Source organism: Oryzias latipes, chromosome 4 (genome assembly GCF_053564925.1).
Source record: "Oryzias latipes strain Hd-rR chromosome 4, Olatipes_Hd-rR_3.1".
Lineage (NCBI taxonomy): Eukaryota > Metazoa > Chordata > Actinopteri > Beloniformes > Adrianichthyidae > Oryzias > Oryzias latipes.
In genome coordinates, this window is record NC_136240.1 from 13,781,304 (window position 1) to 13,796,721 (window position 15,418).

At 39.0% G+C, this 15,418-nt stretch overlaps 1 protein-coding gene across 3 annotated transcripts in view; it reads left to right on the plus strand.

The window, feature by feature from the left end:
• Window positions 1-242: 242 nt before the first annotated feature.
• Window positions 243-15,418, plus strand: part of LOC101155181 (uncharacterized) — an 86,256-nt gene continuing 71,080 nt past the window's right edge. For all 3 annotated transcript variants that reach the window (XM_023954202.2, XM_078946537.1, XM_023954203.2), the window contains exons 1-17: window positions 243-417; window positions 813-837; window positions 1,009-1,212; window positions 6,029-6,217; window positions 6,405-6,469; window positions 7,917-8,207; window positions 8,483-8,594; window positions 8,744-8,890; window positions 9,219-9,324; window positions 9,653-9,761; window positions 10,172-10,227; window positions 10,341-10,461; window positions 10,984-11,087; window positions 12,533-12,635; window positions 13,883-14,036; window positions 14,306-14,439; window positions 14,729-14,844. In XM_023954202.2, coding sequence (XP_023809970.1) covers window positions 382-417; window positions 813-837; window positions 1,009-1,212; window positions 6,029-6,217; window positions 6,405-6,469; window positions 7,917-8,207; window positions 8,483-8,594; window positions 8,744-8,890; window positions 9,219-9,324; window positions 9,653-9,761; window positions 10,172-10,227; window positions 10,341-10,461; window positions 10,984-11,087; window positions 12,533-12,635; window positions 13,883-14,036; window positions 14,306-14,439; window positions 14,729-14,844 — 2,072 coding nt within the window. In that variant the 5' untranslated portion in view covers window positions 243-381. The remainder of the gene's footprint in view (window positions 418-812; window positions 838-1,008; window positions 1,213-6,028; window positions 6,218-6,404; window positions 6,470-7,916; window positions 8,208-8,482; window positions 8,595-8,743; window positions 8,891-9,218; window positions 9,325-9,652; window positions 9,762-10,171; window positions 10,228-10,340; window positions 10,462-10,983; window positions 11,088-12,532; window positions 12,636-13,882; window positions 14,037-14,305; window positions 14,440-14,728; window positions 14,845-15,418) is intronic.

Genomic DNA, 15,418 nt, shown 5'->3' on the forward strand with positions numbered 1-15,418 from the left:
GTTTGACCATTTTCCCCTGGAAACTTCTTACAGATGTTTTACTTTTTTTGTTTTGTGAAGTGACCACAGTAATGCCCTATCCTGAGAGCCTCCTTTGCACCTTTCAGTCATTAACAGGGGCTGGGGCTACAGCCAGGGGTGTACTCTTTCTCAGTGTCGAAGAAAACATACTTGGGTGAGCTTTTCATTTGCAAAAAAGAAGAGAGAAAAAAAAAGGAAAAAAGCCCAAGGGAGATGACCTCACGTTTCTCACACACCAGCCCACTCCACAGAGGAGACACAGAGAACACAAGACTTGCAAGTCAGTCTGAGGTTTCCTTTGTTTGAACTATCCGCAAAGCAAATTCTTACTTTAAAAACGATATTTTTTATTCCGTCAAGATGGGACGGCTGTCATTCCTCGCTTTTTTTATGCATGTAAGTGTATTGTGGAAACGTTTTGTCTTTAATATGCTTGTTTGTTGATTCTTGAATGTGTAGATTTGAACAGACTGATTATTTACGTCTTGGTTTACTTTAATAGAATCATTTCGGGGCAACAATGAGGTAAAATGAAGTTTGCAACGTCATGGTTTTTACTGTTCACTTTAGGAATGTCAACAAAAATGATGGTCACTGTGAGCATTTAAATGTTTGATAACCATGTTGAGTTTGTATATTTTAGAAATGTTATGATTCACTTCTTTCTAATTAAATTTATGTCCTAAAAGATGGAAAAAACTTGTTTTGAAGGACTTAAAATAGTTTTTTTAGAAGACTTTCTTTATTATTAAGATCGTTTTGAGTTAAAATGGTCCGTGCTTATGTTTCAGATTTGTTTTCACAACATAGCAGCAGGTAAGTCTTGTTCCTGTTTCTGTAGAGAAAAGTACATCCATACAGCTGTAAAAAAAACAACAACCTCATTTTCAGTCATACATGGATGGACCATCTTTAAATATTTGGGGAAACCATATTTTGTAACCCCCCCCCCCCTTTTATGGATTGTTTTTTATTCTTTTTTAATAGGAAATGGGCAAACCAGAACACTGATGTATGAGACTCATTATGCGTATGTAACGGATCACATGCAGTGGGAAGAAGCAAGGAGAGAGTGTGAGAAGCGCTCTGGTTCCTTAGTCTCCAACCCAACAGAGAACCAAGAGCTTGCTAGAGTTTTAAAATGTTTAAACATCTCTCAGGAGGTTTGGATTGCCAGCAAACACTTAACAGGTATGTTTTTTTTTACATGAAAATGTTATTTTATAATGTCTTTTATTGTAAAGGCTTTTTTTTTTTTTTTTTTTACCTAGATTTGCTCTCTTAACTTAATTGTAATAAAATAAATAATGATGAGGATGAAAAAAATGTTCAATACATCAGCAAATGTAATTTTTAAGAAAAACAAGATTGCAAAGTGGAATTTTGCCATCATTTTTTACATAATGTCTCCAAACGCTCCCCTTGCTGATTTTTGTGGTGAAACTTAAGGTTCCCCCAAGACCCTGGCTCTGGATTTTTGCGGACGCTCAAACAGCAAACATGCTCGGCTCCTTCACAAGTTTCCTCCCATGGGCTCAGTCACTGTATGCACCCAACTTCATTTTGATTCAGAAACCTTTGGACTTTCCACAGTCTTCTCTTATTCCATTCAATCCTGCGCTAATGAATTCCAGCTCCGAGCGCAAGTGATACGGGGCAAGTCTGTGCATTTGGCCTTGTTGGTCCACGGTACTCAAGGGGCCCTACAAAAAAGCCTTTGACCATGATGACTCCTGGCACCCTGTGTGTGTTTCTTGGAGTTAAAACGGGGGACACTGGGCAATATATGCCCACGATTATGTTGTTGGACAAGGTGATGGCCTTAACAGTACTGACAGCATCGGTCCTGATGGACTTTTCATTATTGGGCAGGAGCAGGAGACATTTGGAGGCTCCTTTAAGTCTGAGTCATTCTCAGGGAGCGTTACGGAGCTGCACATTTGGGATCGGGTACTCGACAGCAGTGAAATATTCACTATGGAAAAGAAGTGCTCACCCGTTTCCTCTGGGCTGGTGTTCAAGTGGAGCAAAGCTGCCATGGAAATAGAGAACTCACTCACAAAGCTGGTGACAGAAAGACCATGTCAAGGTACATTAATAAAGATGCAGCTGGGGAACACTGAAAGAGGCTGATGGTAGAAACTCTAGCCTGTTTACATGGTCTGGTCTAACATTTACACTACTCGTCTATAAAGTTTTAGAACAGTACATTCAGAGATTACGTTAAAATTTCTTGTTTAAAAATATACACATTGATTTTTAAACTGAGGCGTATTTTTGTCCAGATTCCATGTTATTCCTTTCTTTTATGAACAGGATTACCAAAGCATTCCAGTCATCTGCGCTTAGTTCGGCCCTTCTGACAAATTTTAGAACCCTTTGCAGGGTTTGCCCTTTCCTGTGGTTGCCGTATGGAGTGGGCTCCCCCTCTTTCGGTTTTATTTGCACCTTAGACATGTAGGGCCCTTGGTAGGGGGGGTGCTTGGACATCACTGCCAGCAAGCAGCGGATGTCCTCCTAGCACCCTACCCGCCAATTTTAACCGCACCTTAGACATTTAGGGCCCCTTGGTGGGGAGGGTGAGGGGACGTCACTGTGAGTAATCAGGAGACGTCCCCTTAGTGCCCTACCCGCCAATTTTAACCGCACCCCCCTTAGTACACACACCCCTCCCCCCTCAATATATACATCCCAACATAAACACACACACATGCACACACACACTCTCTCAAACACACATACACGCACACACATTTTGCAAGGAAGGTGGGACCTAGGACCATCTGTCCCCTGCCTCTTCCCTGGTGGGGGGTACGGGCCCCTTTGCAACGGCGGCTGTGTCCCCGGGGTGCCGGCTTCCTGGGCCCGGCGGTGCTCTCTCCGCGCGGTGGGGGGGTTCACATTACATCTGAGCCGGGGGTGTTCGTGTCCCTGGGGGGTGGGTTCTGGTCCTTGCTCCTGAGTGCTGGGCCCCGCCAAATTTCCAACTGTGGCCGAGCCTGGTCGGGCCATATTTACAACACCCCTTGTGGGCCCTCTTTTTTCCCCGGGGTTCCCCCCTTCTGGGCGGGGGCGGCGGGCCCCTGCCTTGCTCCTCCCTGGACCAACCGTGGGCCGGGCGGATGGCTGCCTGGAGTGCGGAGTGGGTCTCCCTTGGGGGGTCCTGGCTCGTACCTGGGGTTGGGGCGGGGGGATGCCCGGAACTCCTGGGTGGTGGTGGGGTGCTCGTCTGGGGCTGTGGGCGTCCTTCTCCGGTGGGGCCCTGCGTTGGGTTCTCCCGGCGCGGCGGGGGGGCTGCTCTCCTGGTTGGGCTGGGGCGGCGCTCTCTTTCCCTCAGTGCCTCCCTGCTCTCTGGCTCTGGGGGCCTTGCGGCGGCCCTGCTGGCCCTGGCCTGGGTGGCGGGCTTGGTCGCCCGGGCGGCGGTTGTTCCCTGCCGGTTCCCGTGTGGCGTTGGGGGGATTCCGGCTGCCGCTGCTGGTGCGGTGGGGGTCTTGGGGTGGGGATGGCTGGGCACTCTCCCTCCTTCTTTCCACGTTCCACCATCCATTTTAGAAGAACATAAACACTCACCTGAGCACAGGTGTTAGCTCAACAGACTGAAGGACTGAAATATTTCACACTAGTTGGTTTTAAGGCATAAGTATGCGTGTGAACACTATCTGTTTTGTGTACATGTCGACAGGGGGACATTTTTGCAACTAACAGGTGTGTTTATAACATTTGAGTGTGTGTGTGGACAGGCTCCGCCCTTTTTTTTTGTTTTTTTTTACATTTGAACCTTACCATAATGATTAACAACCAGTAAACTTGTTGCTGTATGCTGCTTCATGGTCTTATCCCCCTTCCCCTCCTATTATCACCCCCTACCCCCCCTCTCTCTAACGTCCCTCTCTCTTCTTCCCCTCTTTCCTTTTCCGTCCGGTCCAACACCAAAGATTTTCAGACATGTTTGAAATTAATAAAGTTTGGCCTCAATTACAAAAGGGGTTTATTCAGACATACCTTTGGTTTGTCTGAAGATTAATAACCCCTCTTGTTAAAGTAAAATATGTCCAACCCAAGAGGCCCTCAGCTCTCATCTGTCTGCCTAGCTGTTGGACAGGACAAGTTGAAAAAAAAAAAAAAGAAAAAAAAAAAGAACCCTTTGCAGCCCACGGGTCAAAAACGTATGCCCACCTCTGCTCTAAACTTTAGATGAATGAAAGTCGACACTTTTTACAGATGTGACCGGAGTGCACTGTCGTGACATTGTACAATTTAAACCAAGTCTCCTGCAGGAGCTCCCATAAATGTCATGAGCTTGTTCAAACCTTCTGTTCAATTCATCCCAAACTGTTCTGGCCCCTCCATGTTTCCTAGTCTTCCATCTTGTTCTTTTTCTTTGGGTAGTTCTCGCATAGCTTGGATTTTTGTTTTGGGTTTTTTTCTTTTTTCGGATGAACCCTTCATTGACTAGGTGTGCATCTATATGGTGTTGTAAGTTGGTTCAGGGTGGCGTAGATCAGGCAAAACAAACCCGTCATCCCACATCCTCTTCTACGCTTAACAGTCAATGCCTCACACTGCAGAGCCATCCATTGAAGACCGTACCATGTTGGTTCTTCAGTCCTTAACACTTTCTTCCAGTTTTCTGTTGTCCAGTGTTGGTTCCTGTCTGAGGAACTTAGAGGTTTTCTGATATCTTACAATGTGGTTAAAACTGAGACTGGCTAACAGTTTAGCTGTGCTTTGCCCTGCATGTTAAAAAAACCTCTCAGAAACGCGTCTCTAATTCAGTTCTGACTTTGGGTCTGCCTTTTGCTTCTAAAGAACCACATTCTGCTTTTTTTCCTGCAAGAAAAAGCCACATTTTTCAGTGTTGCTGTTTTTGTGTGCTTCTTTTGAAACAATAGCAGGACAATATTTTTCAGCTGAAGCTCATAAGGGCGTGGCACCACAGTGTGTTCTAGCACTGCTTTTACGGACAGACCTTCAGCTTGTAGTTTGTGGGTAATCAGGAAAAATGAACACATCTGTGTAAAGCTGAATTACAGAATAAAAAGTTGGATTGATCATGTTTTTGGTCTCTTCAAAAGGCCTTTTTGCTCAATTTGGATGTTGTTTTTTTTTGTTTTTTTTCAGATTTTGATCCCCTTCTTTTTTCTATAAGAAAAACTTCTGGCAGCTCACAACTTATTTTTGACAGTTTAGACTTGATCATCCTAAACTTAAAAAAAAACAAAACCTAAGTACTTTCTAAAACTCTGATCGTTAGTGTAGTTGTTTACACAACATTAAATAGGAGGTATTTTTCAGAAAACACTATTTTGACTACATTTTTCAGTAATGGTTTAAAATGAGCTGGTGACTTAAACCCCTCCCATCTGGCGTTCTTGGCAGGCCAAGTAAAATGTTCTTTGTCTCTTTTGCCTCCTGATTCCAGTGAACACTGAGAATGTTGACCTAGTTGAAATTGGAAAACGGTGTAGCTCTTGATGATGCTTGTAAATGCTTTGTGACTCACATCACACTGAAACCCACCCTTCTAAACAGACTTCTCCCCCATGACATGGTCCCCAGTGAGCATTGCATGTCCAGAAGACTCCCTCCTTTTCTCCTACAGAGGGATATTTTGGAAAAAATAGTGCATTTTCTGTCTTTCGGCAGGTTTAACTTGGAATTCTAAACGAAACTTTTTTACAGATTAGATGAAGTATAACTATGTAATGATCCCAGCTGCTAAATCGCAGGGCAGTTTCCTTTAGTGTTTGCACTGAAAGACATTGGGGCTGGGCGGTCAGATATGATGCATTTTGTCCTCCCACATGCCTTCATTTGACATATCTGAAACCCTGCCCGAACACAGCCACAACAGTCTTTTTTTAAATGCATTCATAAGTTATCTTGGCATCAACTTCATGTTTTTGGGAAGCCCCAAAAAAGCCAGTGAAGCTCATTACGTTTTTTTTCTGTCTTTAAAACTTGATTAATGAAAATGCTAAATAGATTTTACAATTTCTCTTTCAAGAAAACTCCTCACTGTTTTTAAACACGGTAGTGGATTCACTTGGAAACGAAAGTTCGTTGGAGAACCAAACTTTGTCCTTCTTCCACATCCCATCTCATGAAGTCTGTGGCATCTTTGACCCTGTGAATGAGACCGTCACCTTTGCAGACTGCAGCGTGCGTAGGGGAGCTGTCTGCCAGCTTAAAAATGGTAATTTGATTTCTTTTAACAGAGTTTTGATGAAAAGTGGTGATATGTTGGTGTTTTAAGATGATGGCATAGTTGTGGTATCTAGGCATGACCTCTGTGTAATTGTTATTTATTGACGTAGATACTTTAAAGTTATTGGTACATCTCAAATAATTCTTATAAGATGTGGCCCTGTTGGTCTCTGCAGATACATTGGATATTTCAAAACCACCATTCATCAACAGATTTAACAAGGATCCTCAGATCAAACTGGTGAGTCTTACAGTTGAATAGATCTTGAACCGTAGAACAGTATTTAAAAATAATTACTTATATGTACGCTGACTTAACCATTTTATGGGACCAGTTTTTAAGACATCACAAAAACATTTTCTCAACAGGATGAAGACTGCAGCCTTGCCTAAACCCTGTTATGAATAAAAGCACCAAAGCAATTTTTAAGATTAATTCATATTCATTGTGTCAAACATAATTAAGAACCTCATAGTAAAAACAGGGAGAAAAAAGCTGTTTCGACTCTAAGGTTTTGAATATTTTCAAGGGAAGGGAAGTAAAAGATGCATTTTGAGTAAGAATATAAAATCTAAGATGTGGTCAATTCTTAAAATTAGGTAAATCTAAGAAGAACATATCAGATGAAATATTACACAGTGATATTAATTTGTAACAGCTAAGCCAAACAGAGCAGAAAAATGTTTAAGGACTAACAGTTCTTGGAGGAGTTTGTGAAATAACATCATTAGCAACAAATTCCTTTTCTTGAGCCTTGTTGAGGTCTTTTCTAGCTCTAGAGTAATCATGTTCTCTGTTTAGAAATTCTTTTGTAGTTTTAATGTTGTGCTAAAAAAATTACATATTTCTTATGATTATAATGTAGAACGGCTTTGGTTGATGAACATATAGAATTATCCTAGTATTCAGTGTTTTATATTATATTCTATATAATATAAAAATATTTAAAAAAAAATGTAAAATTATATTTTATTTTATATGTCATTCTTTATGTATTACATTATTTTATATTACTCCTCAACAGTGAAATATTATATTTCAGTGATTTTCAAACATTGCCACAGTTGCTTATGTTTACTTAATGAAACATTTCCTTTTCAATCCACGAAGAGCCAGACACGTATGTGTACATTTAGGGCAGTGCCACCATTCAAAGAGGTGAAAAAAAGGTTGATATAGCAATTACATCATTGAAATACCTTGATTTAAGTGTTGAAACTACTTTCCCTCAATCTATTCTGTAGTTTGGTAAGTTGTGGGGTATGTGCTCATACATTGATTCTTTAACAAACAAATCACATTCATTTAGAATCTGGGATTTTATTTACCAATTATATCTCTTTTAAAGACCTGCCCTCGGAGTTGTGGGTCAGCAGACACTGCACTGGATTTGAAATCAGCAAGTTGCTGGTGCCAGACCAGCTTTGCTGTGGTTTGTTTCGAAAAGGGCATCATTCATGGCAGCCAAAATATAAACAAAAACCTAGTTTAAAGCCTGGAGAAAAAAGACGTTTTTTTTTTTTTTAAACAAAAATATATAAGAAAGTAATATGTAAAGTATATGCTCGATTTGTTTTTCTCAATCTTTTGCCCTGCCAGTTAGTAAATGTTAGTTTGTTAGTTTGAAGTGGAAACTGTTCAAACCAATCATATTTCTTCAATGGTCTTGATTTATACTTTTTCTCAGGTGATGGAAGGGACACATTTAAATTCTTACTGCAACAGCGATTTGACATCACTCCAGTTGAAGACCCAGACTGTCCTAGATTCAATGGAGGACAGTAGCCCCCATCTCCTGACCCCCAGTGATGTCCTAACCCTCTCCCAGATGATCGATGCATTAACTTCCAGCTCACATTTAGCTGAAATTGAAGCGGCAGAAGCCTTGGTGTCCATTACTACCAACTACGTGAATGCTGCAAGTTGGATGCTGGAGCCCCATATGGCAGCACAGTGGATAGGCCCAACAGCAGATGGGGTGAGAGTCCAGTAATTTTTTTTAACTTCCTCTACTATATTAAAATAAAATCAGATTTTATCTGATTTGTTTTTCCCTAAAGTTTTCAACGTACACGACAGTTAAATTAATCTGTGCATTTATCAGTTCATAAACATTCTACCACCTCTGCACGTGCCTGTTGTATATATCTTCCCCTTTTTATGAGATGACCTGAATCTTTTATGACCCTCCTATGCTGGCTCCAGCTGTCCTTTCACCTCCATTAATCATGATTGTCTGGACTTAATGTGCAGGTCAACGTTGGACCGTTTACCATTGTCAAGAGCATTGATAGTCTCACTAAAGCTCTAGCAGACACACTGTCTGCACACCAAAGAGATTTCACCCTCTCTACCAAGAACATAGGTGGTATCCCTTTAAATGTCACACGTTTACTTGAATGTACCTAGGCTTCTGACTTCCTTTTTCCTGAGTTTCTTTGTTGTATCGCTTTTGTTGATTCTATATCGTATTATATAATTTTATAATATTGTTTTGCTATTGCTTTTTTTCAGAAGTGTACATAAAATGGCAGAAATTGTCACAGATGAGCTCTGATCAAGTTTTCAAGCCATCTTCTGTCGGCTCTCACCATCCTAAGAGCGGCCGCCGTGATGAGTTGCTGATCCCGGATAGTGAATTTAAAAGGATACACTCACTAGGTGGGAAGCAGACGCACACACTTCCCGCCTTTCCAGACCACCTCTTTGATTCAATGCTAAAATCTTTCAAAGAAATGTTATGAAGCTGCATTCCATACAGCTGGAAGATGACAAGTTTGACTAAAATAATTCTTTTCATACTCTGTTTTCACTCCCTTTGCGAGATCTACCTGCCAAAGAAAGAACTATTAAGGATTTGCTGCTTGTCTTACAACACATTTTGTGTTTTGCTGCAAAACCACTTGTGATGATGCAATATAAAGTTTTATCAAGCAACAAAAATGTTTTAAACGTGTTTTTTTGTCTCCTTTATTCTACCATATATCAGGAAGTGAGGAGGTGATGTTTATTCATACACACTACAGCCATTTTTCGGAGGTTTTTAAAAGAGTGGAGGAGCCTGAACTGCATCAACAGGAAAAAATAGAAAAAAGGTTGACTTTTGATTTTTTTTTCTCAAACAAAAAAATCTTATTTCAATGCAGATGTTTCAGTTTTACCTTAATCTATAAGATTTCTCAGCTGTAACAATTTCTCAGAAAGCAATTATTAGCAGATCATGAATATAGACTTTTTTCTTACATTTTGGTAAATGTTTCCTTCTAGGTAAATAATAATGAAAATAAATAAGTCTATCACAATTCTAATTTACAATTTTGGTTCTAAAAGTTGTCCTTCAGTGACAGATATCTGATATGTGACTTTTGTTTAGACAATGTTGCAAAAATAAGTTGAAACCAATGTCATTTTCTTGTTTTCCAGTGTTTTTCCAGGTCATCTAAGCTCTTCAGTGATATCAGCCGCCGTCCGTGACTCTTTAAAGGCTCAAACCATCCCTGTGATTGTGCAGTACACCCTTTCTACACGTGTGGTACAGTTCATTGTTCAGTACTAAGATGTTAACTTTTCTCTGTAAAATCTCATTTGTAGCTTAATTTCTAGCCAAAGCCAAATGCAAATGTTTGGTTTAAATTAAACTTTCTTTAACATAAGATTAGTAACAAACACAAAAAAATGGTAAACTGACATTATGACTTCTTTTACATAAATCTTATTAACTACCTTGTTTAAGACAATTCTATCAAAGTTTAGGTTACTGAAAGTTTACTAAAAATTCATTATTGAATTCTACAAATTCCTAATGAATTCATAGAAATCCACACATTTCCATGAATAAGTCTTCATGAAAAATACTTGAAGCCAAGCTTCTAAGGTCATAAGGTCATCAAAATTTGCCAGTTTAATTTCGAAGACAAATGAACTCAAATCCTTTTTTTCTAGGTGGAGAATTCCCAAGGATTCACCCCTGAATGTGCCTTTTGGAATTTCAGCCTGATGTAAGTTTATCCAACAGCAAACTATTAATGAAAAACCTAAATAAACTTGAACATTTAAGTCCAGATTAACAAAATGTTACAGTTTTGCTTTTTATGGGTTCTATGCTTTGCAGGCATGGTGGAGGCTGGTCCAGTCAGGGCTGTTCCGTGGTATTTAGTGGCTCCAACGTTGTTTCCTGTCTGTGCAACCACACCACCAACTTTGCTGTATTGATGAAATACATGGACACTGAGGTAAAGTGAAGCTCATAAATTCAGAAAAGCAATTCACTAACATCTCTTCTTATGTTCCCAGTGAGATCATAAAAATATGCTCCTGACTATCAGAGAAAAACATATCTGCCAGTCAAAATGGTTCTAAATCCACCAAAAACTACAATTCCCAGAGCCTTGTGCCTTCAAATTTGGTATCACTGAAAAGCCCCAAAGGTCCTCTGTGAATACCAAATGGGGTTATTTCGCTAGTTTTCAGTGCTCGGGAGATATTCAAGTTTTGAAATGTCCTCCACGGAAGACACATTTGCATTATTGATAGTTAGGAGGAAATTGTTTCTGTTTAAAATCAATGCACAAAATGTGAAAGAATAGTCAGTCCACACTTTTTATGTAAGTAGATGGAATTGCATTACATAGAAACGAAGGCCAATTTATTCACCTTTTTAAAAAAAATATAAACATTTTTTGTTTCACTGTTTAACAGTTACACTAAAGTAAACTTTCTCCAACCCAACATGTTTTTTTTTTCTTCTACTCCAGTGGAATCCTGAAGAAGAGCTTGTTTTGAGCAAGCTCACGTTCATCGGCTGTGGTGCATCTTTGTGCGCGTTGGTGGTGACCTTGATGCTGTTCACTGTGCTGGAGTGAGTGGCTGAATCCCCCCCCCCCCCCCCTGTTTACTCTGTAATCCACACAAGATGCCCGTTGTGTGTTTGAGGCAAAAGGTACAGCTTAACTAGTAATTTCATGAAACCCCCTTTAAAAAAAAAAAAAAAAGAACCTGCTCTCAGTACTTACAGCGTCATTTAATATTTTTATGAGAACATTCTGGCTTTTTCTGAATTTTGTGAACACAAGAAAGGAGTTGGTTGATACAACTTCTAATCAGCTATGCACGGACATCTAACAAATGCCATTATTTGATCAAGCACTTCTTTTTTATTTCAATCATTCATCTTCTGAACCCGATTTGTCCTTTTCGGAGTCACGGTGCTGCTGGAGCCTATCCCAGCCACTTGTGAGCGAAAGTAGGGGACATCCTGGACTGGCTGCCATTCTGTCGCAGTCATTTTTTTATTTTATTTTCTTAGAAGAGGGCTTTAGTTTGGTGTAGCTTTTCGTACTTCAATTAAGTAGCAGGAGATTTTTTTTTTTTTTACTATGATCCAGTAAAATCTTTTACTAAAAAAACATAGATAAAAAAACAAACAACAGCAGCATTCTCCACGCAGTTTATGAAAGATATAAGCCCTAGTTATATCATATTTTCTTCTTACTTTAATTACAGTTTTGTTGTAAAAGGGATTGTCTGTCAGAATTCCTAAAGAAAATATCACGTCAAAGGTCCCGCCCACCACTATGCAGAAACTGTCCTAGACAATGACACAGGCTTTTCTATTGTGGCTAAAAATGGCACAATCGTCATTAAAAGAGCATGGGAACGCTTTAAAATACATCAAAAGATGATTGAATTGAATTCAATTTTGTTTATACAGCCCAACATCACAACAACAGTTACCTCAATGGGCTTAGATTGGAGTGTGTCCTTTAAGTTCGAGCCATGAGTCCATTCGACATTACAGACATATCAGAAGTGCACTGAGCTACAGACTTTTCTTCATCCCATTACACTGTAACACTTTGTAGTTACTTTTGTACTTTCTTCTGTATTAATCATTGGTAAAACAAATCACCTAAAATATTCATATTTTTATGTTTTGTTCTGTGGTATCATGGCTAGATAATGTTTTGCTATTTTTTTGCTTGTTGAGCTTTTGTTTGAGTTATGACAACTCATTTAAAACAGTTTTCAGTGATATGGGATAATAAACAAATTGTGTTAAGAAATGTTTTATTTGACAGACTAAACTGATCGTTGTGGACTAATAGAATGGTTAATAAAACGCTTTTTATCAGAAGGACAGAACTGAACCTGAGCTGGCGCACCAAAGTTCAGGACTTTTTTTTTTCTCATTGTTACCATATTAATGTCCTCGTCTTTAGACTGAAAATTTCTCATTTTGATTTCACTTTTTTCTTGTGGTGTCCTTTTTAATCGTCTTTTATTTGTTCCTTCTTGTATTAACAGCATTCCCAAGTCAGATAGGACGTCCATCCATAAGAACCTGTTTGTGGCTCTGATCTGCGCGCAGGTGATTCTGCTCTGCAGTGGCTCAGCCATACACAGCAAGGTACTAAATGTTCACACAACAGTACTATATTTTTAATTTTATGATCTTTTAGGGGGAAAAAAAACAACCTAATTTACTCCATGAATGAAAAAAAAGCGGCCATTTACAAGTTCTACATAAATAACTACCAACAGTACAGGGCGGCTGTGGTTCAGTGGTGATCAGAAGATTGCAGGTTCGATTTATGCCTTGCCCACACATCTGTTCCAGTGTCCTTGGGCAAGACACTGAACCTCTGGTGGAGCAAAGTCAGCAGAGCCACCATCAGTTCGCGTGTGTGAATGGGTTAATGGGACTGTGACAGTAAAGTGCCTTGGGTCTTCGAGGAAGATAGAAAAGCGCTATACAAGTATACGCCATTTTACCATTCACCATTATAACCTAGTATACTACAAAATATTAAAAAGAAAAAATGCTAGCATCATGGAAAATGTTTCATAACAATACATGTAGCGCTTACTTTCCTTTCCCTAAATAGACTTTTCATGCTCTGAATTACATATATAGCTTAAAAACACATCCCAATTCCACTTCAGAACCTAACAGAAGACGTTTTTTTGATAGACCCGGTTACATTATGCAGATGTGTGGAGATTGTGTATCTGTTACTATATGATCCATGCCGTTTGTCACTCTACACTGTAAGGCTTTTTCTTTGTCTGGGTGAGGTGCAGTGAGTAAAGCTCACTGTACATAACAAATAAATGCCCCTTTATTTAAATCACTGTATAAGCTCTTTCTCATAGTTCTGGGTCAGAACTCAAGTGTGGGACATGTGCGAAGCCTTAAGTCAGTTCAATTCCCATTTTTTTTATTTGGTTTATCAGTATGGATTAAAAAAAAAGTAGTTTTGTCAAATAATCTTTTTTTTTTAATTGTATTCTCCTTTTATTTGACTAATAATAGACCTATACTGATGATTATTCCATTTCCCTCATGGGATGAATAAAGTATCTGTCCTATTCTAATTTATTATTGACACATAAACATGGTGAATAAGTGTCTGATCACGGTTTAGGATTGTATTTTTCAGGTGTATTTATGCTTATTTTAAGACACGTAAAATGTCTTTCATTGACATTTAAAGTTTTCTCTTTCACAAATATGTTTTCAATTAATTTATTATTTTTATAATTATAAAAATGAATCCTATTAGTATAAAAGGCTATGTGAATGTGAACACACATAATTCTGTTGGTTTTCCTTGAGAATCCACATTTTAACCTGCGTCTATTTCTGTTCTGCAGGTGGCTTGCACTCTGGTAGCAGCACTTCTTCATCTCTTCTTCCTGGCAGCTTTTAGTTGGATGCTGGTGGAGGGTCTTCTGCTCTGGAGCAAGGTGGTAGCGGTGAACCTAAATGAGGACCGTCACATGAAGTACTACTATCTTATTGGCTGGGGTATGATCGCAAGATGACGTCAAATCTGTGTGTTTTGCAAAAAGAGCCAGTGTTTTGTGAAGGAGTTGTGTTGTGCTAAGTCCCCAAGACAAGTGTTTGAGTTAGACTGTTCCTCTATTTAAAGTGAGTAAAATTTCAACGTCTTGTTTTAAAGCTAGTCTTTAATGTAAAAGGACTATTCATAAATATGTGTCCCAAATCTCAGGTTTCTTCTATTCATTCTCTTGTGATTTTTTATTTTATTTTATTTTTTGTTCGTCATTAACCAGGTCTGCCGGTTCTGATAGTCACAATTACTCTAGCATCGGCCTCAGGAAAATATGCTGCAGATGACTACTGTTGGCTCAGCGTTCAGAATGGCATTATCTGGGGCTTTGCAGGGCCTGTCATCTTCATCATCATGGTCAGCAAAGTGATTTATAATTATTTCATGAAGACGTATTCAATGTTTAAAATAGCCTCAAATTGCTATAGTATGTAGTTTGGGAAATGATGTTAAGTAGTTGGTATTTCATAAGGTGATTTTGTTTTTCTTTTCTTTTTTTTTTTTTAGAGAGAATTTCTTACGAATTGGTAACTGATGTTCTCCTGTACTGTTTGTAGTGTTTTTCCACCGGTCAGTCTTCTTCTTTACTTTCCCACATCTTTTAACATGAAACACTTTTCCTATCTGTGTCTTCCTGTTTTCCCAGGTGAATATCTTTGTTCTGACCAGAGTGGTAATCATCACCGTCTCTACTGCAAGAAGAAGGTCCATCATGCTGGCCATGGGTGCCAGTCCTGTGAAGCAAGCGTATGAGCAAATCAGGTAGCGGCCACTAGAAGGCAGCATTTGTCCTTTTTTTAAAAAGTGCGTTCACACGCTTCCACACATTGTTGTCACTATTTGTTCCTAAATTGTAGCTTGGTTGATAAGAAACCACAGGAATACATGGTAAAGTGGTTTGGGACAGATGTTTGATTTTATATATATTTGTGAATTTGTCATATGTCGTACACTTTAAAGAAACCTTAAAAAATACAAATACTTTTAGCAAAATTGCTTAGTAGTTGCATATTTATTTTTTTGTTAACAAAAAAACCCCAATTTGAATAATATTGTTCCTATTGCTTTGATTGTGATGGCAACATCTCAGTAAGAGAACAGGCTTCATTTGAAATGACGACTCTCCATCATTTACCACTAAATGTTTTTGAAAAATGCTACGTTTTGAGGACAGTTTCTCATCAAACTGTCTCATGAACAATTTTTTTTTTAAAGTCTGACCCCTTTTTGTCATTTAATTTGAAACTGAAAATATTAAATTAAGTGAAACACTTGGATTTTATAATTTTGTAGCTCAATAAACATTAACGATGATTATTTTCTGTCCTTTTTGGTC